This window comes from Herpailurus yagouaroundi, unplaced genomic scaffold (genome assembly GCF_014898765.1).
Source record: "Herpailurus yagouaroundi ecotype Mexico unplaced genomic scaffold, PumYag 428, whole genome shotgun sequence".
Lineage (NCBI taxonomy): Eukaryota > Metazoa > Chordata > Mammalia > Carnivora > Felidae > Herpailurus > Herpailurus yagouaroundi.
The window spans coordinates 3,156,254-3,184,063 of record NW_024412645.1 but is presented as its reverse complement, the minus strand read 5'-3'; the positions used below and the strand labels follow the sequence as shown (position 1 = coordinate 3,184,063).

The window sequence follows — 27,810 nt, the reverse complement described above, 5'->3', positions numbered from 1 at the left end:
CCCCCCCCCCCCCCCCCCCCCCCCCCCCCCCCCCCCCCCCCCAACATTTATAGAATCTCTGTCCCATCAAAGCTGACCACTAAGTTATCCAAGCACAGATTTCAGTGGATGCACATGACAAAGAATATAGACTTTAAAAAATTAGTCCAGAGGGGCGCCTGGGTGGCTCAGTTGGTTGAGCGGCGGACTTCGGCTCAGGTCATGCATGATCTCACAGTCCGTGAGTTCGAGCCCCGTGTCAGGCTCTGTGCTGACAGCTCAGAGCCTGGAGCCTGCTTCAGATTCTGTGTCTCCCTCTCGCTGACCCTCCCTCGTTCATGCTCTGTCTCTCTCTGTCTCAAAAATAAATAAACATTAAAAAAAAATTTAAAAAAAATAAAAAATTAGTCCAGAGAAGTAACTAACTCAAAAAGGCAACAACAAAAGCAACAGTAAACCCAGTGGGGGGATGGGAGGGGAAGAATCTGATTTTCAGAGTTGACATATCATATTACTTAAAATGTCCAGTTTTCAACAAAAAATGATGAGACATAGAAAAAAAACAGATGAGGGGCGCCTGGGTGGCTCAGTCAGTTAAGCGTCCGACTTCAACCAGGTCACGATCTCGCGGTCCGTGAGTTTGAGCCCCGCGTCAGGCTCTGGGCTGATGGCTCGGAGCCTGGAGCCTGTTTCCGATTCTGTGTCTCCCTCTCTCTCTGCCCCTCCCCCGTTCATGCTCTGTCTCGCTCTGTCCCAAAAATAAATAAAAAACGTTGAAAAAAAAAATTTAAAAAAAAAAGAAAAAGAAAAAAACAGATGAGTATGGCCCAAACACTGCAAAAACAGCAGGCAATAGAAACTGTTCCTGAAGAAATACTAACATTGAACTTACTAGGCAAAGACTTTAAATTGGCCATTATAAACATGTTCAAAGTAGTAAAGAAAACCATGCCTAAACAATTAAAGGACAATGTCTCATCATATAGAGAATATCAATAAAAAGAACTACTATGATTTAAAAGACAGTGGCATAAAGCAATAATATAAGACTATGCTGATTACCTTGCAATATAGAAAGATACAGTTTGTATGACACTAACACAACAAAAGAAAAGGGAATAGAGATATACTGGACCAAAGTTTTTGTACACTATTAAATTAAGTCGAGGAGCATCTGGTGGACTCAAAAGCATGTGCCACTCTTGACATCAGGGTCATGAGTTTGAGCCCCACAGGGGGTGTAAAGATTACTTAAATAAATAAAACTTTAATAAAATAATAAATATACAAAAATAAAATTAAGTTGACACATATTTAACTGCTAATTACAATCTCTAGGGCAACCACCAAGAAAATATATAGTAAAAGAAACAAGGGAATGTAAATGGTACACTACAAAATATTTAACATAAAAGAATAAGAAAAAGGTATATAGAAAACAAATTAACAAAGACATATAGAAAAAAAGACCAAAAAATAAGTAACAAAAAGGCATTAAATATAAATGGACTTATATTGAGACACTACAATCAAAGGATGCAGACTAGAAAAATGGATTTAAAAAACAATGGGAGCGCCTGGTGGCTGAGTCAGTTAAGCTTCTGGCTTCTGGTCAGCTCAGGTCATAATCTCACAATTTGTAGGTTCAAGCCCTGCATTGGGCTCCACATTGACACTGAAGGGTCTGCTTGGGATTCTCTCTCCCTCTCTCTCTCTTCCCCTGCCCTGCTCACACTCTCTCAAAATAAGTAAATAAGCTTTTTAAAAAAGTATTTTAAAAATGATGTAACTATATGCTGTCTAGATGACACTCACTTTATGGGGCGTCTGGGTTGCTCAGACGGTTAAAATGTCTGAATTTGGCTCAGGTCATGATCTCATGATCCATGGGTTCAAGCCCTGCATCAGACTCTGTGCTGACAGCTCAGAGCCTGGAGCCTGCTTCAGATTCTGTGTCTCCCTCTCTCTCTGCCCCTCCCCTGCTCATGCTCTGTCTCTTTCCCTCAAAAATAAATAAACCTTAAAACAAATTTTTAGAAGACACTCACTTTAGTTTCAAAGACACAAATAGGTTGAAAGGGAAAGTATGGAAAAAGATATATCATGCAAGCAGTAACCAAAAGAGAGATGGAGTGGCTATATCAATATCAACAAAATAGATTTTAAAACCAAAATTGTTACTAAAGACAAGGAAGAATATTCTATAATGATAAAAGGATCAATCTCCCAGGAAGATATAATAATCATAAAAATATAAATACCTGTGGGGAATAAGTTTAAGAATTCTCTGAGCTTGCACCAATGGGTTAACAAGGTTTAGGGTGGAAAGCCACCACAGGGTGAGAGTGCCCCCAGCATAGAACAAAGTGCAGAGCAGAAAGCTGCTTCCACAGGAAGAAAGCATCCGAGAACAGGTACAATTGGAAAGCTGCAGCAACAGGGTGAAAACACCCAGAGCTAATTAGCAAGAAAAATGCCTTGTGAACCCTGTGGTAGCATGTTCTATCTGTCTTAGCCTAGAAAAGTTAAGATAAACAGACACGGTGCCTGCTGCCTGCAGTAATCAGCCTTCTGCTCAGCACAGGGATTTTCATTTGTATTGACTCTTACCCCTAACACTGCATATCTTCAAAACCCCCTTTCTCTCACACACAAGTTAATGATCACTGTTTTATTGTCTCTTTCTGCATGTCCATGACGTTTGTAAGCCTTCTGATCCTAATACAGAGCAAGGACCCTTACTTGGGGCTCTTGTCTCCTCCCAGACATTAGCCTCTCTCATATTCAATTCTGCATCCACTCTCTTGCTGGACAAGAGAGAACTCCAGACTCAAAGTCTGTGACAAATACCCAACAACAAAGCCCAAAATACATGAAGCAAAAACTGATAGAATTAAATGGAAAAATAGAAAATTCAACCATAATTGGAGACTTCATATCCCATTTTCAATAATGAATAAGATCATCCATCAATAAAGGAACAGAAGACTTGAACAACACTATAAACTAACTAGACCTAATGAACATCTACTGACCACCCTACCCAACAACAGCAGAATACACATTTTTCTCAAGGGCACATGAAATATTCTTGAATACAGGTAATATGTAAGGCCACAACCTAAACCTATAACCAATCCTAAATAAATTTTAAAAGACTGGTACGAAACAAAGTATGTTCTCCAATCATACATAATAGAATGAAATTTGGAATCAATAATAGAAGGAAATTTGGAAAGTCACAAATATGAGGAAATTAAACATATGTTTAATCTTTAACTAGAATGACCATAAATTAAGTATGTCATCTGTCTACCTTAGATCTGAGGCACCTGGGTGGCTCAGTCAGTTAAGCCTCTGACTCTTGGTTTCAACTCAGGTCATGACCTGGCTGTTCATGAGTTTGAGCCCCACATCCAGCTCTGTGCTGACAGTGTGGAGACTGCCTGGGATTCTCTGTCTCCCTTCTCTCTTTGCTCCTCCTCTTCTTGCTCTCTCACTCTCAAAATAAATACATACATAATATATATTATATAATATATTGTATTTTATATGTATTATATATAAACATATATAATACACACACACACACACACACACACACACACATGACATCCATCAAGTATCTGAATAAAACATTACCTCCTTATAATAGCTTAAAAGGCCCCGCATGACCTGGCCACAGCCCACCTCAACAACCTTATCCTACCACCTCCATTTCACTCACTCACTCACTATGTTCCACTGGCCTTTGTGCTATTTTCTTCAATTAGCCAAGTTCACATTAGCTGTTTATTATGCCTACAATGCACTTTGCCCACATCTGGTTCTCTCAGGTCTCATCTGAATCATCTCTTCCCACAAACTCTTCCATAACTCTGTCATCCTCTTTTCTCAGTACTCTCAATTCTTTCACTCTGTTTGAAATTATCTTCAGAGTGCTTATTGTTTTAAAACCTTTTCATATATTACTTTATTTTCTGCTTCTCCCCACTGAAACATTAGTTGTAACTTTGTTCTGCCGTATTCTTGGTTTAGAACACTGCCTAGCACACAGAACTGTTCAATAAATACACTTAATTCTTGCTAAAAAAAAAAAAAAAAGTTAATTATAAAAAACATATATGGCCCCAAAATTATATAATGAATGCATACTATTAAGATTATCTAACTTAGGGGTGCCTAGGTGGCTCAGTCAGTTAAGTGTGGTTCTTGATCTCAGCTCAGGTCTTGATCTCAGGGTCATGAGTTCAAGTCCTGTGTTGGGTTCCATGCTGGATGTGGAGACTACTTTAAAAAAAAAATTATATAGCTTAAAAACATTATTTTATGCATTTCTGTTATTAAGCTCCAATACATTTACAAACTTCTTTTTAAAATTCAACGCATTTAAAACACTTTACTTGTAATGACAAGTAAAAGGCAAAAAAAACTGCACTGTCAGAGTCTGGTTTATATTATAGGAAAGTGAAATTGAATAGTATCCTCAACATCTTATGAACATAACAGTGTTAAAACTTAAAAGAGAATTCTGAACTCTTAAAATCTCTTAACTGATGAACTCTTTTGTTTAGGCAAGTAATACAGTATACGGATAAAGGAAAAATTCTTTAGAATCAGATAGGATAGACCTGGGTTAAAGTCCAACTCTTTTACTAGTTGGATGTACTAGACAAGTTATTTAATCTCTCACTAACTGTAAATGTTCACTATTGTAAAGTTGGGCTAATAATTATATCTAACTTCTAAGATTGTGAGTATAAAATTGATACACAAATAAAAAGATTCAGACAATCTTTTGGCAAATAACCATTCAACAAAAGCTATTATATTTTGTTACTATTATAATATAGGTAAACCAAAAGGAAACATGAGACCAAGATATTAACATTTTTTTTTTACATATAACTGTCATCAGGTATAATACCTGACAATGTATAATATTCTCTCATTAAGAATTATACTTGATAATAGGATTCTCTCATCAAGTATAATCAAAAAATGAAAATATGAAAGAGCTTTAAATTCATACAGAAAGACAAGGTATTCGTGGTATACTTTACAATTAATGGGAAAGTCCTGCTGTGGAACTTTCCCTTACATAGTTTTTATATAGTTACACCATATGAAAATCTACCATTCCTTTGGTTTTCTTTTCCTATGGTACCCTTAAAGAATATAACTATTTTTTATAACTCATAATTCACACTGAAATGATATAAACTACCTCACAATAGACTTGTCTGAAAAGATGTGATTCAAGAAAATTCCAGACCAGAAAGATCTAGGGTAAAAAGTTAAAACAAAATACAAACAACTAAAGAGGGGTATGTTCTAGGAAGGGGGGTACGTGAATATGTACCGCACTAAGTGTATAATCTGACTGACAAAGAATACTGGGGAGAATTACAAGGATGGCTGTAGATGCTTCCCTTTCTATATATCTGCCCTTGGGTAACCCCCACCCTACATGGTTCTGGGCTTGGCATGTGACCTACTCTGCCCCAGAGGATAATAGCATATTTGGTAGAAAGAGAGTCGTCAGAAAATGCTTGCACATTGCTGCTTCCACTCTCCTGTAGTTGGGGGAATCCTACAATTGCCATGGGAAGAAGCTCAGGAAAACCTGTAAAATGATGAGAGGCACAAGGCCCAGTTAAATAAATGGTTGTTATTTTAAGTCACTGTTTTGGAGTGATTTGTTACAAAGCAAAAACCAGTGGATACAAGTACAGATCAATGATGCATTTTTTTTTAATCATGGAAAAGAAGCAGAATACCAAAACAATGAAAAAAGATGAATACGCTAAATTTTAAAAAAGGAGACAAAGCAACTGCATACCATTATCAGAGGAAAAAGCAGAACGATGCTTGTATTTATAGTAAATGCCTAATAGATATTTACTGAAATCAAATAAATGAAATATAGCATACTTTTAAAAAGACCAGTAGGATCTGATAAGTTATTCAAAAGAGTATATGTCCTCTATAAGTGGCAAAAAATAATTCCTCCCCTTCCCTCTGCAACAGATATATCTTAATGGAATATTTTACCCATTTTGTCATCACACTTTTTGAAAAATGATCACTAGAAATTGGAAAGATTCAGAAAATTACTGAGATTATTATAAAGTAAAGAGAAATGGTCAAAATATTATTGGATAGTTTGAAAAAAATTATGTGTGTCTAAATACAAATATCACCATGAGGGTGATCACCATTAATAATCATAATATATTAAAAAAACTATATGTGAAAAATGCTAAGTGCCTACCATTATTTTATTTAATCCTCAATACAACCCTTTCAAGTTTGTGATATTAACCCAAATTACAAATGGGAAAACTGAGGCGTATGAAAGTGAAGCAACGTGTAAGGAGGAAATAACTTAGCTCCAACTCCAAAAACCTGCAGTTCTTGCTTCACATGTATATTGTTTCAATATACGAGGATTTCAGTTACCACAGTTAAATTACACCAATTCCCTAATACCACAATTCAAATTTCAATTACCATGGTATATTAACTGTGAGTAAATGCATAAAGTACAAATTCCGCTGCTGGTTTTTCAGTCCACAATTGCTACATAATTAAGAGTTATGCATCATGATTAATGACCAATCACATCACTCGTTTCAAAGTCTGTGATGATTGGTCACTGCATACATCTGTTATTCAGCTCACACAGAAACAGCAAAAAGGTGGTTGTGTTGCCCCTTTATCTTCCAGTGACAAACCCGTGTGGACATTTTATAAAAATGGGTTTTGGAAAAGGAGAATTGAGGAACAAAGATGAATGCAGCAAAGAAATAAAGAGTGATAATGCTGAAGATAAAATTCAGCTCAAACACAAAGAGAGTTCTAGAAGAAATAGTGGACGAAGGGAATGTTGACACAGCCACTGTTGAAGAGGTCCAGTTAGAAGAACTTTGAGAATGAACTTGTCAACGTAAATGAGGAAAGTGGTTGTGACCAAAAGGCTAAAATGTTCCAGAGAACATTATTCTGGCAAAATTACTGTAACTGCAGGAATGCTCAGAGATATTTCACACATTAACATTTTATAAGCTGACCCAAACTAGAAAGTAGTATGACAATTCACCAAGGCACAGAAAAGATACTCTGTACTGTAATTTATACGATGAGAAGAAAGCAACAAGAACAATTCAAATAACTACAGAGAAGTTTTTTACAAAAAAATAAAACAAATCCTCAATGTTTCTAACATTTTAAAGCACAATGTACTAAATACCTGTTTTAATAGTTTTTCCATTCTTGGGGCACCTGGATGGCTCTCAGTTAAGTGTCCAACTTTGGCTCGGGTCATGATTTTGCCATTCATGAGTTCGAGCCCCACACTGGACTCTGTGCTGACCACCCAGGGCCTGAAGCCTACTTTCAATTCTGTGTCTCCCTCTCTCTGCCCCTCCCCCTTGCACGTGCATGTGTGTGTGTGTGAGCTTGTGTGCGTGCGCATGCAGGCATGATTTCTCTCTCTCTCTCTCTCTCTCAAAAATAAATAAACATCAAAAGTTTTTTAAGTAAAAAATTTAAAAAAATTTAAAAAGGCCACAGAACAGTTAAAATCATTGCAAAGTTCATGTAAGATTTTTCAGCTTGTACAGTTGCTTCTGTGGTACTGTCCTACCATGCAAAGTGAAGACTGCCTGTACATCCTATTTACATTATACTATGCTAACTCACTAAATACATGAAAGGTTTTAAGGTGGGAGATTTGAAAGAAATGTTAGATCCCTTCCACAACTGATTAAAAAGTGAACTAAATCTATTGAGGAAATTGGCTAATTAAAAAAAAAGAAAACTTATATTGTCAAAGCTTATGATCTGTGACATCTACTTCCTTAGAAGTCTTCAAGAAGGAAATGCACAATTAGATCTCTTTTCTCTTTGACTCAGACACTAAAGTGAAAAGAAAAATTTAAGGAGGGACGGCTGGGTGGCTCAGTCGGTTAAGCGTCCAAGTTCGGCTCAAGTCATGATCTCACAGTTCATGAGTTCAAGCTCTGCATCAGGCTCTGTGCTTTGAACACAGAGCCTGCTTCAGATCCTCTGTCCCTCTCTCTCTCTGCAATGTCTGGGCTATAGTAGAAGACAAGCTTTCCAGGCACTTTCAAGCTAAAGACTCAGATACACTCAAGAAACATACATTTATATATATATATATATATATATATATATACACACACACACACACATATATATATGTATATATATATATACACACACACACACATATATATAAATATATATATTTACACACACACACATATATATGTAACAATATAAATAATTAATTGAAATTAGCAAAATGACTATCATATTCACAGAAGCTCAACATAGCTTTCAGGGAAAGATGAGAATTGAATTAGACAAGCAGAAGCAAGGAACAAAACTCCAGGCACAGTTTGGCATAAACAGGAAGGAAGAAGAAAAAGAAAAGACACAATCGATAAGAAGAGCAGGTTTGTCATCCCAGCAGCAAGTAATAAAGGGGGAAATATAACCATTTGTGCAGAGTCTTGAATATCAGGTTACTTGGAAACATGAAACAACAGAAAGTTTTTCATTAGAATGTTGTTACAATAAAAAAATTCACGACAGGGGCGCCTGGGTGGCTCAGTCGGTTAAGCATCTGAATTAAGCTCAGGTCATGATCTCACAGTCCGTGAGTTCGAGCCCCGCGTCAGGCTCTGTGCTGACAACTCAGAGCCTGGAGCCTGCTTTGGATTCTGTGTCTCCCTCTCTCTCTCTGCCCCTCCCCTGCTCATGCTCTGTCTCTCTCTGTCTCAAAAATAAATAAAAACATTAAAAAAAACTTTTTTTTAACTCACAACAAAGTAAGAATGAAACTATAATAACCTGGACTATAATACTGGCTGTGAAAATACACTGCATAAGATATATAAGGAATACAGAACGCAGAAGGGCTATTCACCAATATAATGAATGAATGAAAAAGGAAACAGAAATAAATATTGTAAATGAATAAGACAAGTAACTAGGAACAATGACCCTAAAAAGAGAACTCAAAACATCAAGAAAGCTACTTGGCCTAAGGAAGCAAGATGACTTTGTTGGGATCCACTGAAAATGAGGAACCTTAGATCACTGAGAAGACATCACTTCTGTTTCCACTAACTACTGAGCAAGATCCTAGTGAACCCACTCCCACAAAGAAAACAACTACAAAATCTAGATACAACACAAAAATAACCTACCTGAAAGCACTGGAGAGTGAATAGAAGCCAACAGATTCTGGAGGAAGAGAGCTGTTAAGTGAGTTCCCAATCAGAGTGGTGGCCAGGGTGACTGGAGCACTGTCATTCTGGCTGGGGAAATCAGAATACTGAAGCACAGGAAACCACTACCTGTGGCCAAGGAGGAAAAGAATCCCAGAAGGACAAGAACCAGAAAAGGGATACTCAAATTCTGTCTACCCACATCTTTGGCTAATCCTTGAGTAGCTCAAATAAAGACAAAATATCTGTACTGAAACTAGAGCTGTAATTCAAGAAACAAAGTATGCAATTCTATTCTAACCAAGATAATAACCTGCCAGGGGCCCCTGGGTGGCTCAGTCAGTTGAGTGTCTGACTCTTGATTTTGGCTTGGATCATGATACCAGGGTTGTGGGATTGAGCCCACAATCTGAGCGTGGATGGAGCCTACTTAAGATTCTCTATCTTCCCCTGCCCCTGTACCCTCTCCCTCTCTCTGTCTCTAAAAAAATAACAATTAAAATAATAACAACCTGCCAAACAACATCAATAACAATCAAAAACAATGAAAAACTCTCAAAAGAAAAGAACAAATCAACTCAAAAAGCAGTCAAATAAACCAATAAACATCAGGAAAAGAATAACAGGAAAAAACAGAGAATACAAATAAAATAGTACAGAAAAAAAAATCAACATCAATAATTACATTAAATGTTAATGAACACAGATTCCAATTAAAAGGCAGAGACTGAAAAAATGGATTTAAAAAGCAAGAAACAGGAGTGCCTGGGTGGTTCAGTCAGTTGAGCATCCAACTCTTGATTTCCACTCATGATATGAACTCTCTGTTCATGAGATTGAGTCCTGCATCAGGCCCTGTGCTGACAGCATGGAGAATGCTTGGCATTCTCTGTCTCCCTCTACATCTGCTCCTCTCTGAGCTCGCTCACTTTTCTGTCTCTCTCTCTCAAAAATAAACTTTTTTTTAAAAAGAAATAATATATATTGTCAAAAAAAGATGAATATTAAATGTAAAGACCCAGAGAAGTTGAAAATATATGGATAGAAAAGATACATAATGCAAAGAGTAAGAATAAAAAAACTGAAGTGGCTATATTAGAATCAAGCAAGATATACCTTACAATAATTACTACCAGAGATAAAAAGGGAGCTAGCACAATGATAAAAGGATCAATTCATCAAGAACACAGAATAATAATAAAGTGGTATATGTTAATAACAGAACTTTAAAAATCATGAAGGAAAAATTCACAATATTAAAAAAAAGAACCAATTCCAAAATCTTAGTTGTGGATTTTAACTTCTCTATTCTAACAATTGATGGAATAATTAGACCAAAAAATAAGTCATCAAAGACCTAGAAGACATCAACAGTATCAATCACCTTGAGTTAACTGATATCTATAGAACTACACCTAACAACTACAGAATACATATTCCTTTCAGGCACTCATAGCAGGTTTCACCAGGATAAAACATGATGGGCCATAAAACAAGCCCCAGTAAATTTTAAAAAGTTAATATCATGTCAATTGTGTTCTTCATCCACAATGGGATTAAGTTAGGTATCAACAATAAGATAACTTTAAAAATAAGAAATATTAGGAAATTTGACAATATACTTCTAAAATAACCCATGGATCAAGTAAGTACTGCCAAGGAAAATTCAAAACTATTCTAAACAGAATGACAAAATATGACATCAAAATTTGTGGGATGCAGCGAAAGCAGTACTAGCAAAGAAAATTTTGGCTTTAAGTGCTCATATTTCTTAAAAAAAGAAGAAAGGGCACCTGGGTAGCTCAGTTGGTTAAGCATCCAACTCGCTCAGGTCAAGATATCACAGTCGTAAGATCAAACCCTGCATCAGGATCTGTGCTGGGTGCAGAGCCTGCTTAAGATTCTCTCTCTCCCTCTCCCTTTGCCCCTCCCCCCAAAAAAATTAAATTAAAGTTAAAAAAAAAAAAAAGAAGATTTAAGGGGTGCCTGGGTGGCTCAGGCAGTTAAGTCTTCAATTCTCGGTTCCAGTTCAGGTCATGATCTCATGGTTCATGAGTTGAGCCCCACATCGGGCTCTGCACTGGCAGCACGGAGCCTGCTTGGGATTCTCTCTCTCACCCTGCCCCTCCTCCACTCACTCTGTCTCTCTCTCAAAATAAATTAATTAATTAATTTAAAAAAAAAAAAGAATATTTAAGATCAATGGCCCAAGTTCTCATCTTAAGAAAAAAAAGGAAGGGGCGCCTGGGTGGCTCAATCATAAGTGTCCAACTTCACCTCAGGTCATGATCTCACTGTTTGTGTGTTTGAGCCCCATGTCAGGCTCTGTGCTGACAGCTCAGAGCCTGGAGCCTGTTTCAGATTCTGTGTCTCCCTCTCTCTGCCCCTCCCCCACTCACTCTGTCTCTCTCAAAAATAAATATTAAAAAAAAAAAAAAAGAAAAAGGAAGAGAGAGCAAATTAAATGTAAAATAATTATAAAGAAGGAAATAAAGAACAGAAATTGATGGAAGAGAAAATGTATAATAATATTCAAAATCAATGAAATTAATAGCTGATTGTCTGGAAAGATGAATAATATTGATAAATCTCTAAGCAGACTAATGAGATAAGACAGAGAAATTAATTAATATCAAATTAATAACAGGAATGAAAGAAAGGACATCACTAAAGATCCTACAAAAATTAAAAGGCTAGTAAGGGAATGTATCAACAAATTTATAGAAATAAATTTGCAACCCAAATTAAATGTAAAAATTAAGTGAAACAAACAAAATACCAAACTAAGAAGAAACAGAAAACTTGAATGGTCTTATATCAATTAGAGAAATTGAATTCATAATTAAAACTTTCCCACAGAAGCGTCTGGGTGGCTCAGTCAGTTCAGCGTCTAACTCTTGATCTCGGCTCAGGTATTGATCTTGAGGTTCATGGGGTCAAGACTGGCATCAGGCTCTGTGCTGGCAGCGTGCAGCCTGCTCGGGATTCTTTCTCTTCCTTTCTCTACCCCTCCCTCCCCCTCAAAATAAATAAATAAACTTTAAAATATAAAAAGATAAAAATAAAACCTTCTCATAAAGAAAATTACATGCAATTATGGCTTAATTGGTGAATTCTACCAAATATTTAAGAAATAAACAATGCCAAAAAAAATAAATTAATTAATTAAAAAAATTAAAAAAATTTAAAAAAAAGAAATAAACAATGCCAATCCAACAAAAACTCTTTCAAAAAATACAAGAAGAGAGAACACTTCATTGTATGAAGCCAGTATCACTCTGATACCAAAATCAAAGACATCATCAGAAAAGAAAACAGATCAATATCTTTCACAAAGATGCAAAAACTCTTAACAAAATTATAGCAAATCATATCCAACAATATATAAACGGATTAAGACATAATAACTAAGTGGTATTTATCCCATGGAAGGCAAACTTGGCCTAACATTCCAAAACAGAATCAATTTAATTTATGATATTAACAGACTAAATGAGAAAAAAATTATAATTTCAATTAATTAAGAAAAAAATGACAAAATTCAACACTCAGTCATAACAGAAATTGAAGGGAACATCCTCCACCAGATTAAGGACATCATTCTCAACAAAGAAAAGCTCAATGCCTTCCCACTAAGATCAAGAATGAATAAGGAAGTTTGCTGTCACCTTTTCTATTCAGAATTAGACTGGATATCCTAACAGATACAATGGATCAAGAGAAAGAAATAAAAAGCATATGCAAAAGAAAAAAAAGACCTGTCATTACTTACAGGTTATATGATCATGTGCAGAAAAAATCCTAAGGCATCTGCCAAAAACCCCACTAGAACTTGATAGTGAATTTAACAGGGTCACATGATACAAAGTACAAAAATACATTCCATTTCCATATACTAGCAATGAAGAAATAGAAAATAAAAATTTTTAAATCGATTTATAATAGCATCAAGAAGCAAAATACTTAGGAATAAATTTAATAAAATATGTACAAGACTGAACACTAGAAACTACAAAAGGTTACAAAGGAAAATGAAAGAAGGACTAAATAAATGGGGACAGATACCATGTACATGATTAGAAAACTGAATAAAGTTAAGGTGGCAATTCTTTCCAAACTGCTCTAAAAGTTCAATGCAACCCCATTAATTTCCCAGGAGACTTTTTGAAAAAATTGATAAGCTGGTTTCATAACTTATATAAAAATACAAAGACTGATAATATCAAAAACAACCTAGGAAAAGAAGAATAAAGATGAAAGACTCAGGGGAGCCTGGATGGCTCAGTCAGTTAAATGTCCAACTCTTGATTTTGGCTCAAGTCATGACCTCAGTTCGTGAGATCAAGTCCCACGTTGGGCTCCAAGCTGACAGCAAGGAACCTGCTTGGGATTCTTCCTCCCTCTCTACCCCTCCCCAACTCAAACATGCATTCTCTCTCTCTCTCTCTCTCTCTCTCTCTCTCTCTCTCTCTCTCAAAATAAATAAACATTAAAAAAAAAAAAGATGGAAAACTCACAATATCTGATGTCAAGACTTACAATAAAGCTACAGTAATCAAGACAGTGTGCATTTAGGGCATAGGATAGATAGGTCAGTGGAACAAAATAGAGACCAATAATAGCACCATACTTTATGGGGTCAAATGATTTGTGACAAAGGCACCAAAGATCATTCAATGGGGAAAGGATAGTCTTTTCAACAAATGTTGCTGGAACATGATTATCTATATTGAAAAAATAATAATAAATCTTGACCCCTATCTCACAACACACCGCAAAATTTACTTGAAATGAATCAAAGACCGAAAGGTAAGAACTATAAAAATTCTAGAAGAAAACCTAAGAAAAACTTTATAACCCTGAGTAAGATAAATATTTCTTAAACAGGACACAAAAAGAATGAACATAAACAGACAATAGCTAAGAGGCAGTTGGAGATAACTATCATAATTTGGTAATAACATGAAAAGAGGCTTATGAAAAGAGGCTTTCATAACCTCTTTTGCAGCCCATAACACACCAAAATCATTTCTCATTCAGACAAAATAGACACAAATAAAAGACTCTATCCAATCGCTGGAGCCCTGAGATATTTACATAAAAAATTACCATAGAGGGCTGCCTGGGTGTCTCAGTTGGTTAAGTGTCTGACTTCAGCTCAGGTCTCACTGTTCGTGAGTTTGAACCCCGCATCAGGCTCTGTGCTGACAGCTCAGAGCCTGGAGCCTGCTTCAGATTCTGTGTCTCCCTCTCTCTCTGACCCTCCCCTGTTCACACTCTGTCTCTCTCTCTCTCTCTCTCTCTCTCTCTCTCTCTCTCTCTCAAACATAAACATTTTTAAAACACTTTTTTTAATGACCATAAATAGAAATTAGAATTAATGTTTTCCCTAATCAAACTAGACAATAATGACATTTCAGAAAAAGACTTCAAAAGGCAAAAAGATTTTAATGAGAAAGTTAGAAAAGCCAAATAGAAAGACCAATAATAGCCCCACACTTTTATGCTCAAATGATTTGTGACAAAGGCACTAAAGATAATTCAATGGGGAAAAAATAGTCTTTTCAGCAAAGGAAAAAAAAATTGATAAAATTTCAACAGACATATCTTTACAACAAAACAGTACAACTTAACCTTCTTTTATATTGTAAGTATATTCCTAGAAAACTAAGTATAAAATAAAGTTTTTATGAAATGGAAAGAATTTATACAGTAGTAGAAATTTCTTTATAAATTAATTTTATTATGAACCACATTGTATATGAAAACCCTTTCATGATTTCAATAATAAAAACTAATTTACATGTTACATAATTCTAGATATTCCTAAATTAGTTTTCCTTGAAGCCAAATATGGAGCTGAAATATTAATGCAAATGGTAAACAGAACAACTTCACTTATCATAAGGGGAAAAACATCAGAGACTAAAACTTGGTAAGATTACCTTAAAAGGTTGATTTTTTTTTATCTATAATCATAAAAGTGCACCTTTTTCAGCTATTTTGTGTGTGTGTGCTAAATCGCAAGAGGGTGACAAAAGAAAGTAGAATGACAGAAAAAGGAAAAAGATGAAAGTTTTAAAATGTTCACAAATATAGGAAGGACATAAAATAAGTGGATCCAAAAAAGGAAAGAATGGAAATACTTAATTTGAGAATTAAGCTATTTACCAGGCTCATTGCAATCAACCACAGGTTTAAAAGAAAAAGGGAAAGAGAAAGAGAAGACACATGCCAAGCTTTGCTAGAATAACTTACTTACTTGTACCTTCAATAAAAATGTCACAATCCTAGCTATTATCTATCAAATGCATACTATGTACAAGTAACAAATTATCTCTGACTCTTAAATGGCCTCACAAGATAGGTATTATTATTCCATTTATCTTAACCCTAGAGAGGTTAAGAAATTTACCAAAAGCCAGACAAAAGAGAGCCATTAACAAAAGAGAAGGAATTTGAACCTGGGTCTGTCCTTTGAAAACAGCATTCTAACCCCCAAGTGGTGTCCTATAACAATTTTTTAAAATAGGTTTTGTTTGATTTGCAGTAATTATAGTTACAAAACAACTCTGTTAGGGAATTACATAATACTAAACAATTCATGAGGCAGCAGCAATACTGGAAATTCCACTGAACGAGGCCAAAAGTACCTACCACAGTTAAAGTATAAATTAATATAACTATAGCATTAATAAGAGAGTAAGAATATTTTTTAAATCTCTAGCAAATATCCATGAGCCTTTGTTAATGCAACAGAAAGCCAAAAATGGTATCAAATGGTTTCGTGGCTCAATAAAAAGGATCTCAAACACTTCAGTACATCTTAATGGGGGTTAGACAGCAAACAGGCACACTGAAAATAAAGTATATACAAAACAAAGATCATTCAAACCTTAAACTATCCAAGGGAACATAGATAATTAAAATGATGTATTAGGAAAAAAAGTTTTTCTGGTTAAATACCACTCTGAAAACAAGCAATGATTGACAGAATAAAATTAATTCTTTTAAATTCAAAGAAAAAAAAATCTCCATCTAAAACATCTGTGTAAAAAGGAGATGTGGAAACCTATATAAATGACTAAAATGTATCCTATCAAGAAGCTGAGTAGAAAAAAATTTCAAATTTCAAACATACAGGAAAAGAATTAAACTTGGAGAGCACTATTACAAAGCATAAAAAAGGAAGCCATTCACTAGCATACCAGCTCAATGAGGCCATTCAACATTTTGCTGAAGTACAGAGTATCAAAATATTAACAACTGCAAATTCAATGAAATGTTACATTAAAATAAGAAATCAGCACAAAAGATTCTGTGAAAGTAAATGAAATTTCTACCTTTGGCCATTTGGGATTGAGAAGTCGAGCTTTGATTGCATCGTCCAGTGCCTTGTCATACTGCTGGATTTTCATATAGGCTGCAGATCTATTGCTGTATAAGATGCAGTTCTGAGGGTCAACAGCCAGGGCTTCATTGTACAGAACAATAGCTGTATGAAAATCTCCATCATGACAGGCCTGGTTACTCTGACGAACTTTCTCAACAAATTCAGCTTTGCTCAACACTGGTCCATCAGGACTTCTCCGACCAATAGTCTTAGCACCAAAGAGAGGAATCTACAAACAAAGAAACTTTGTCAGATAATCCAGAGGGTTTCTTTGTCTGAATTTCAAGAGAAGAGGGACATTCTGGGGTGCCTGGGTGGTCCAGTTGGTTGAGCGTCTGACTTCGGCTCAGGTCATGATCTCACGGTTCGTGAGTTCAAGTCCCTTAATCAGGCTCTTGCTGTCAGCGCAGAGCCTGCTTCAGATCTTCTGTCCCCCTCTCTCTCTGCCCCTTCCCTGCCTGTGCTCTCTCAAAAGTAAAAATAAATAAATAAAAGAACAGAGACATTCTTCATGGTCTGCTTTATATAGTAAACTTTTGTAGCCTGAAAGTTAATAACCTTTCAAAGAAGCAGCCAACATAGTACTTTGAATGCATATATATATATATATACATATATATATATGCATATATATATATACACACATATATATATATGCATATATACATATGTATCTGTTTTATATATATACATATAGTTATAAACATACATATTTAGGGGTACTTGAGTGGCTCCGTTGGTTAAGCATCCTAATCTTGATCTCTGCTCACGTTGTGTTCTTGTGGTTTGTGAAATCGAGTCCTACATCAGGCTCTGCACTCACGGAGGAACTTGCTTGGGATTCTCTCTCTCCCTCTCTCTCTGCCTCTCTCTCTCAAAACAAACTTTAAAAAACATGCATATTTATATTTATATTTTTTGGATTGACAGAATGACTGAATAAATGAATGAATGAATGAATGAATGAATGAATGAGTGAGTGAATGCAAAAGAATACTTAGACTTTTTCCTGGCAATTTACAGTTCTACTAAGTGAGGGTGCCTGGCTGGCTCACTCAGTAGAGCATGAGACTCTTGATCTTGGGACCTGAGTTAAAGCCAAATGTTGGGTGTAGAAATTACATACACACGTGCATAAAGTTATTTATATTAAGGGGAAAAATACAAATACAAGTCAATACAGAAAACATGATCTAAACTATATTAAGATAGTTGCACTCAGAAAATGAAATAAATGATCAAAATAATAACTATGCTAAGTTATCTCTGGATATAAAATTATGGGTTATCTTTATTTTTTTTTATTTTTTTTAATGTTTGTTTATTTTTGAGAGAGAGAGAGAGAGGAGGGGTGGGGGCAGACAGAGAAGGAGACACAGAATCTGAAAGAGGCTCCAGGCTCTGAGCTGTCAGCACAGAGCCCGACGCGGGGCTTGAACTCATAGACCGCGAGATCATGACCTGAGCCGAAGTCAGGCACTCAACCAACTGAGCCACCCAGGCACCCCAGAGTTACCTTTCTTATCCAAATGTTATACAGTAAGTATATGTGAGTTCTAAAATTAACAAATTTAAAAAATTTAAAAACAGAAATTTTAATGTATCAATGAATCTTTTAGACTGACAAATTTGGTAATTGGGCTTCTACCATGGAATTTCAAAGACAAACACCAGTTTTTGGAAATCACCAAAAAGAAAAACAAAATACCTGCCGTAAACTGTATCTTGGCAATTTAAGACCTGTTTATGTTGATTTCTTCCAAATCATTAAGTTTCCTATGACTTAATAACACTGACCTTAAAACCAAAGGGAGTGAATGAGTCAAACGTTACTTATTTTTAAAATAGGAAAATTAGGAACTGCATCAGAGTGCCAAGAGAAGAAACTTAAGACATCAGTATCCAGAGAGACAGTTTGCAATTCTAAGCAGACTTGCCCTGAGTACAATTAAAACAAAAAGTGTAAAGTATAATTTTCTTCCTCATGGCTTTCTTTAAGACTAAGTCCCTCCATTCAAAAGAACACAGGGGTGCCTGGCTGGCTCAAGTGGTAGAGCATGTGACTCGTAATCTCAGGGTTATGAGTTCGAGTTCCATGTTGGGTATAGAGATTACTTAAATAAATAAAAAAAAAAAAAAAAAAAAAAAAAGAGGACAGATCTGAGATGTAACACAACCAATACTTAAAAAGTACCAGACTCTTCACAGAGGACAAAGGACAAATTCCACAGAAAGGAGGAAAAAAGTAGAGCTAATCTTCACACAGACAATTACTATTTTTCCTGTTTACAGGAATATCATGAACTAGATTTCCATGACAATTTGAAACATTAAAAATATTCTTGGGGCGCCTGGGTGGCTCAGTTAGTTGTGTGTCCGACTCTTGGTTTCCAGCTCAGGTCCTGATCTCACAGTTCGAGAATTCGAGCCCTGCATTGGGCTCTGTGCTGGCAATGCAGAGCCTGCTTGAGATTCTCTCTCTCCCTCTCTCTCTGTGCATTCTTTCTCTCAAAATAAAATAAAATTAAAAAAATAATAATAATAAAATATATTCTAGAAATGTCCAATATCAGTGTTCAAGTTCTATCTCTCAACTTCCTCATACTGGAAGTGACAAACCAAGATTGTATTCTGGTTAGTCTGTTGTTGCTGTTTTAAATTATGATCATGAAACTTACTGTTTGAAAATTAACGGACTATGTAACATTTACCAAACAAGGATTTTCCTTTAAAGAGTCTTAATTTTTTTATCCACATCATCAAACCAATGTATTGAGATACTGACAATGTATAAAACTGATTTCATTTTGGAAAATATAGTCATCAGGAGTCCAAAATAAGGGCAGTACTAGCCATAAGTTATGAAAACCAATTCTATATTTGAAAACTCAAGGGTATGACATAAAAATATAAATAACAGCCTTTAACAGTAAAATGGTTAGCTTCAAATGTAGCTTAAAAGTGAAAAAGACATGATCCTACTATTAGAGCATCCCCTCCCTACTTCTCAGAGTAATAATTTGGTTCAATGCCAACACAAATAAGAATCAAATTAAGAAAAGTTCTGCATTCCACTACCTCCATATACAGTAATATCAAGTAACATTTCCCAAATTATGCACCCCTAAGAACCCTAGGTCCTCAGGATACTTGGAGGAACAAGGAAAACAAGTTTCTGCTTTAGTGGAAGACCTCAGAGCTTTTATTTTACACACTGTGAATCTGAGACAGGAGATACCATACATATGAGATCGAAGGATCTTTTTGGTAGAGTATGTTCCCAGACAGGAAGTTGCTAAAACTCTGTTATAAACTAGAGCACCTAGCTGGCCCAGTTGGTAGAGTATGTGACCCTTGATCTCAGTCATGAGTTCAAGCCCCATGTTGGGTGTAGAGCCTACTTAAAAAAACAAACAAACAAAAACCCTCTGGTATAAACTACTAAATAAAGCCTCTGAGAGCAAAGTAAAACACCATGGAAAAGTGCTAGTGCAGACAGATTATAAATACTAGATTATAAATAAATACTAAATCACCACCACCACGTGTCCATAAATTTAAAAGAAAAAGGCACTCTATTAAGTGTCCACAGAAGCTTCTAAACTGTCAAACTATGCCTGTTTCTAATAAGCTAGTTATGGTGTTATCCTTAGGAGGCTAATAAATAGCATTTTGTGTACGGTTAAAAAAAGGAATATAATCTACCTAGTTCCTCTTTATCTTCTCTGCTATTAATAAACTTGGCATGACAGAGAGGGAGGAAAAAAGGCCCCTGCATGTATTTCAGATTACATATACAGTACTTGGAACAACTGGCCATATTAAATTCAGAAACAGAGTGGATAGGACCATGGAGATTTTAAAAAATAAAATCAAATTTCAGGGCTCCTAGGTGGCTCAGTCGTTAAGCATCTGACTTTGGCTCAGGTCATGATCTCACAGTTCGTGAGTTCAAGTCTCTCGTCAGGTGAGCTCAAGCCCCACTTCAGGTAAAAACATGATCCCACTTTGGGTGAACCCCACTTATTTCTCTCTCTCTCTCTCTCTCTTTATCCCTTCTGGGATTCTGTCTCTCTGCCCCTCACTCACTTGTGCTCTTTCTCTCTCAAAAAAATAAACTAAAATAAAATAAAATAAACTTCTGAATCACTAATTTAGTTAGATTAACTGATTATAATATTCTTTCTTTTCTCATATATTTCCAGTATTTACAGTTTAAGGATGTCAACAAATATTAACATGGTCGATATTTTTCAATGATCCTCTGACAAACTCATCTTGAAATGATAGTGGCAATAACATAAATGAAATAGGCTCAGAATACTCAGCCACGTACAATTACTAAACTGTAATAGTTCCAGACCAGTTATAAATTTTGAGCATTCAAATGATACAGAAAAATACTTATCATCCTTTATATCAAAAAATGATACATGAATCAAACAATTAAATGTTTAAAATAAACTATTAAATCATTAAAATGAAATATAGAAGAATTTATCATCATATAAGCTAAGGAAGGCCTTTCTAATTATAACACAACCTAAAGACATAAAAGACATAAATCTGACAACATAAAAGCTTTAAATATCTAAGTAAGAAAAAATAAATTTAAAAAAAGTGAAAATATGAGTAACAAATCAATTTTAAAACTCTTTGCAACATATAATAAAAAGCTAATTTTCTTACTATATAAAAATCTACAAATGAAAAATCCAATGGACAAAGAATATGCACAGGCAGATAAGAAAGCAGATCCACATAGCTTTTAAGCACATTTTTTTTAATGTGTGACTTCAGTTTTTTTTGTTTTTTCTTTTAAAGTAAGCTCCAGGTCCAACATGGAGCTTAAACTCTCGAACTTGAGATCAAGAGTCACGTGCTCTACCAACAGGGCCAGCCAGGCACCCCATGACTTCAGTTATTTTAAAAGAAAATTAAACCTTGAGATATTATTTTTCTTCTCTCATACTAATGGAAAAAAATTATCAGTACATTTTCATAGTAAGGGGAATAAAGAAAAAGTTACATTCATACATTGTTGATGGAAGTGGTAAATGATATGATTTCATTATAGAACTAAGGAATAGTTACAAAAGGTACGTATCCTTTGAATTCTAGAAATTTTTTCCACTTCTGGTAATTTATCCTGAAGGCACATTTACCTATGTAAACAAAGTCACATATGCCAGATATTCGTAACGGCATCATTTGTATTAGCATGAGGTTAGAAATAACCTAAATGTTAGACAACAGGAAAACAGTTTTCATTACATCAAAATAATCAGATCAATAATTGACACTACAAATCCAGCCAAAAGAATGAGGCAGGTTTTACATACTGATATGGAAAAACAGAAAAGAATCAAGTTGCAGAACAGCAATACAGAATGTTATATCCCATGAAAACAGGGGTGGGAGGAGGAAATAATACATAAACATACACACAGTTACATGCTTAAATATATATGGATTAATTATGCCAGAAACAATACATAAACCAGTAGAGTAACTGCCTCAATAGAAAATTATTTCAGGACTGGAAAGGATTAGGAAGGTACCCAACATTTCCATTTTTTACTATCTGATATTTTACTATATGCATATATTAGCTTTTTTCAAAATATGAAAAAAAAACCTCTGAAAACAGAGCATAGCTTACTATTATATATTAGGGCATATATATATATATATATATATATATAGTTGTAGAATCTGTTCACTTTCTAAGTATGTCTGGATGAGAAGACAAAAGGGAGATACAAAACCAGCCTTTGTCCCCTGGCCCAGAGCTGCATGGCCTACAGGAAGGGGGCTACCACTTTTTAAGTCTTACAAAGTTATTCTCCACTCACCAAGTTATTCTTATGCCTAGAGAGTAGGACCTTTTTTGAATTTACACCAAAGTCCCATATGGATAACACATATTAGTTGTATATTTCAAAAACAAAATAGGTTAAGACAAAATCTCACTGGAGAACTGACCTTATAATAAAGAATTCAATGTACATCCCAAAACTAAACTATATGATACCTCAAATTAGCAACTTTGTGGATGGGTTTACAAGATGTGACATAACAAATGGCAGGATTAATAAACTGGAAGAAAAGTCCGTAGAAAATACCCAAAATGAAATACACCCAAAAAGAAAGGGGTGGGGGAGAAAGTAGGTACACAAGAGACATAATAAGAAACATGCCTAAGAAGTCTAACACACCTACAGTGAAATCTCAGAAGAAAGAGAAGGAAGTAGAAGCAATATTTGAATACCTCATGACCAAGAATTTTCTAAAACCGATGAAACACAACGCATAGAATATTGAACCAACTGTTAAGAACTTCATTCGACCCCAAAATAACAAAAAAACTAGACCTACACAAATCATGGTCAAACTCCTAAAAACCAAAAACAAAGAGAAATGTTAAAACAGATAGAGGACAGGAAAAGACACATTATCTTCAAAGCTTAACAGAAATGAGGGAAGATGAAATAGCTAACCTAAAAGTCTATACCCAGAGAAAATACTGTTCAAAAATGAAGTTGAAACAGGAGCCATCATACAGTGCTGGTAGAATTTTAAATGGTAAAGTTACTCTGGAAAACGGTTTGTCACATCCTCAAAAAGTTAAACATGGAGTTATCATATGACCCAGCAATTCCACTCCAAAGCACTTACCCAAATGAATTGTTGTGTTCCACACAACTTGTACACAAGTATTTACAGAAGCATTATTTATAAAAGCCAACAACTCAAATGTCCATCAACTGATGAATGAATAAACAAAATGTGGCATAGCCATACAATGGAACAATGAAAAGGAATAAACTACTGACACACATGAGCACATGGATGAATCTTTAAAACACTCTGTTAAGGGAAAGAAGCCAGACACAAGGCCACACTTTGTATGATTCCATTTATACCAAATGTCCATGAAAGGCATGCCCATTGAGACAGAAAGCAAATTACTGGTTGCCAGGGGGCTAGAGGTAAGGGAAAATGGGTGACCCAATGAGGGCTTTTTTTGAAGGTGATGGAAATGTTCTGGAATTAGTGGTGATGGTTGTGAAATACTAAAAAAACACTGAATTGTATGCTTTTAAATGGTGAATTTTATGGTATGCTAATGGATCACAATTTTTCAAAAGGTAAATATTTGTACAAACAAACCAAAACCAAAGGAATGCATCAACAATAGGCCTTCACTAAAAGAAATATTGAAGGAAAACAGAAATGTAGTAAGAAAGGAATAAAAATAATATGTTATAAATAAATATAAATAAATACTATTATTCTAACTATAATTACTTGTGAAGTTTAAGATAGATGGATAGATAACACAAAATACAGGAGGTAATTAATAAATGGAGATCAATAACAAAACATGTTTTATGTCAGACCGAGAAAGTCATTATGAGAAAGCATGTTTTCTAGAAATTATAAAAAGTATGGGGCGCCTGGGTGGCTCAGTCGGTTAAGCGTCCGACTTCGGCTCAGGTCATGATCTCACGGTCCGTGAGTTCGAGCCCCGCATCGGGCGCTGTGCTGACAGCTCGGAGCCTGGAGCCTGTTTCAGATTCTGTGTCTCCCTCTCTCTCTGACCCTCCCCCGTTCATGCTCTGTCTCTCCCTGTCTCAAAAATAAATAAAAAAAAAACGTTAAAAAAAAAAAATTAAAAAAAAAAAAAGTATAAGCTTGCCACCCCACAAAATGCTAATAGTTCATAACTGTTTACTTCTCTATTTTCAGTAAAAATTCAGGCTTTTTGAAAGCTTTAAATTTTAACATATGCAATTAAAGCCACTAAGTTTTGCAGAAAAGGAATCTTCAGAAAAGAATTTTAAGCTGGTTATGACTGGCTAAGATTAGAATAAATTTAATTAAGCAAATGAACTTTTTAATATATTTTTTATTTTTTTTTCTTTGAGAGAGAAAGACAGAGACAGAGACAGAGCACAAGAGGGGGAGAGAGGCAGAGGGAGAGAGAGTAACAATCTTAAGCAAGATGCACACTTGGCGTGGAGCCCAACACAGCACTTCAATCCCACAACCCTGGGACCATGACCTGAGGAGAAATCAAGATTGGATGTTCAACTGACTGAGCCACTCAGGCACCCCAAGCAAATAAGCTTTAATATAAAAAGTAAGTTGGTACAAAATTAGAATTTGGCTGTCTCTCTGTTAAAAGGACAAAGTTTTCTTGGACTCTTGGTCTGCTCTTGCTAAGAGAGTATGAACGATTTTTCTTCACCTCTTAACGTAATCTTCAGAGAAAACAAAGATTGTGTGTCCTGGCAAAATAATTTCCTGTGTTGACTTTATCAGGTGTTTAATTACTCAAGAAAGCTGAATCTTCTCTATTTTTTTTAAATTTTTTAAAATGTTTATTTTTGAGAGAGAGGCAAAGAGCACGAGTGGGGGAGCAATAGAGAGAGAGAGGGAGACACACAATCTGAATCAGGCTCCAGGCTCTGTGCTGTCAGCACAGAGCACGATGCAGGGCTCGAACCCACAAACCATAGGATCATGACCTGAGCCAAAGCCAGGCACTTAATCAACTGAGCCACTCGGGTGCCCCTAAATCCTCTCTGTTAAAAGAGCTATGGTTTTTTGGGTTTTGTTAGTTGGGTTTCTTTACAATGAGGTAACTTTCTGTATTTGCCTGCAAGTCTTTTATGGTCACTATGCTTAGATGGATAACTGTTGTTTCACAATAACCTACCTGACCAAGTATTTTAAAACCTTTGATATTTTTGACAAACTTCCCCAAACCAAATCCTAAATGGAGTTCTTTTAACTTTGGGATTTTTCAGAGGGTCTCTGGAATATCTCAAAAGATTTATTCTCTCTCTCCTTCTAAAAAAAGAAATGTTAAAATAATTAGGGCTATTTGATGTTACATTATATTGGAAGCATTATCAAAAAATAATACTAAGCTTTCTTTCTGTTATCTTTGTATATGTATACCTTATAAGTATGCTAGAAATTGTATGAAATTCTTAGAAATCTGATATACTCTGGTATATAATGTTATCAGTCATAATTCCAGTTATTTTTAAATGTTGTGTATCACATAAACAACCAAATTTCCTTGTTGTTTCCACTGTAATGAACTCTCTCATCAGATCTTTAACAATGGGGATTTAAAATCTTTTGTCATTGGGGCGCCTGGGTGGCGCAGTCGGTTAAGCATCCGACTTCAGCCAGGTCACGATCTCGTGGTCCGCGAGTTCGAGCCCCGCGTCGGGCTCTGGGCTGATGGCTCAGAGCCTGGAGCCTGTTTCCGATTCTGTGTCTCCCTCTCTCTCTGCCCCTCCCCCGTTCATGCTCTGTCTCTCTCTGTCCCAAAAATAAATAAACGTTGAAAAAAAAAATTTTTTTTTAAATAAAATCTTTTGTCATTTACAGAGTTATTGTTGTACTCAAATGTTTTGCAAAAGTGTTTCATTGTCAAGAAGATTAATGGAGGGATGCCTGGGTGGCTCAGTCGGTTGGGTGTCCAACTCTTGATTTCAGTTCAGGTTAAGACCTCATGGTTTGTAAGTTCAAGCCAGGCATCAGGGCTCCGCACTGACAGTATGGGGCCTGCTTGTGATTCTCTCTCTCCTTCTCTCTCTGCCCCTCCCCTGCTCATGTGCATTCTCTCTCTCTCTCTCTTCCTGTCTGTCTCAAATAAACTTAAAAAAAAAAAAGGAGAAGATTCATGGAAAGGATTTTGACAAGTACAGAGTTCTGAAAGCTTTAAAATCATAAACTAAACTGGATTCAAGCAAAAAAAGTACTAATTATATGGGACTGAATTAACTAAGGAGGAATATTATAAATTTGTATGACTTTTCGCCTGAAACATTGCTGGCTTTTTAATGTTTTGGGTTTTTCCCCAGCTTTAAACACACTTTTTCTCTTAAGCTACCGATGACTTACAATTTGGTAAAGTACCCCATTGTAAACAAAGATAAAAGACTTACTTTTTCTCCCCATTTGATCCATCCAGAATTCAGAAACTCCTGAGATATTATCTTCATAGCACTTTAGCTGTTTTTTTTTTTTCTTTTAATGTTTATTTATTTTTGAAGGAGACAGAGAGGGAGACACAGAATCAAAAGCAGGCTCCAGGCTCTGAGCTGCCAGCAGAGCCTGATAAGGGACTAGAACTCACAAACTGTGAGATCATGACCTGAGCTGAAGGCAGACGCTCAATCAACTAAGCCACCCAGGTGCCCCCAGTTATTTACATAAGTTCATTAAGAATATGTTCTCCATATAACAGGACACAATTGGAAATGTTGCCAAGGCTTTGACTGGAAAAGTACTGCAAGTAAAATCTGATGGTCAGTCCTTGGCTTGGCTTGGCTTGGCTTCCTAGCCTCAGAGGCTTTTAAGAATCCCACCCGAGATAAAAAAGTTTCAGCAAAACAGCCTTAAAAAGAGCTTATATGGCCCATCACTATTCTTGCTACATTTATGTAAGTAATCAAGCCAGGTTAGATGCAAACAAATTAGTTTTACTATAATTATCTTTTGTAGAAGAAAAAAATGGGGGTAACTGTAGAGAGAAAAATTATGTTTGTGTACCTTTGCCTATATTAGCCTCTAATCCTGTCAATTGCCTTTGGGTTTCGTTATATACATGTGACTGGATTAGATCCTGAATTCTAAGTTTCCTCAAATATCTGTCTACAACTCTCCAAATTAACATTTCCAATTTTCTCCCACCTTCTAATTTAGTCTCCTTAAGAACAAAGACTTCCCACAAATCTCCGGAAAGGACTATACCAGGGTTTCCTCACTACCCAGTCGGCAGCCAAACCTCAGAGACTCGGGTCTCTGGGATATATCCTTGAGTCTTGGGTATATACCTCACAGCTGAGTAAGTTTCCACCTGACATCTGGTCCTATACACCAGCTGGATACCTCAAAATCAAATTAAAAAGAGCAGGAGCTGACCTCAAGATAAACTGCTCCCAATGCCACATCAAGACTACACACTCTCTCGGGCGCCGGGGTGGCTCAGTCAGTTAAGTGTCTGACTTCAGCTCAGGTCATGATCTCACAGTTCATGAGTTCAAGCCCCGCATCAGGCTCTGTGCTGACAGCTTAGAGCCTGGAGCCTGCTTCAAATTCTATGTCTCCCTCTCACTCTGCTCCTCCCCCACTCATGCTCTGTCTCTCTCT

At 35.8% G+C, this 27,810-nt stretch overlaps 1 protein-coding gene across 3 annotated transcripts in view; it reads right to left on the bottom strand.

The window, feature by feature from the left end:
* Positions 1–27,810, bottom strand: part of TTC28 (tetratricopeptide repeat domain 28) — a 632,666-nt gene that overhangs the window by 576,316 nt on the left and 28,540 nt on the right. For 2 of the 3 annotated variants that reach the window (XM_040463780.1, XM_040463781.1), the window contains exon 2: positions 16,583–16,861. The exons of the other annotated variant lie outside the window; for it this stretch is intronic. In XM_040463780.1, coding sequence (XP_040319714.1) covers positions 16,583–16,861 — 279 coding nt within the window. The remainder of the gene's footprint in view (positions 1–16,582; positions 16,862–27,810) is intronic. 3 annotated transcript variants of the gene reach the window in all.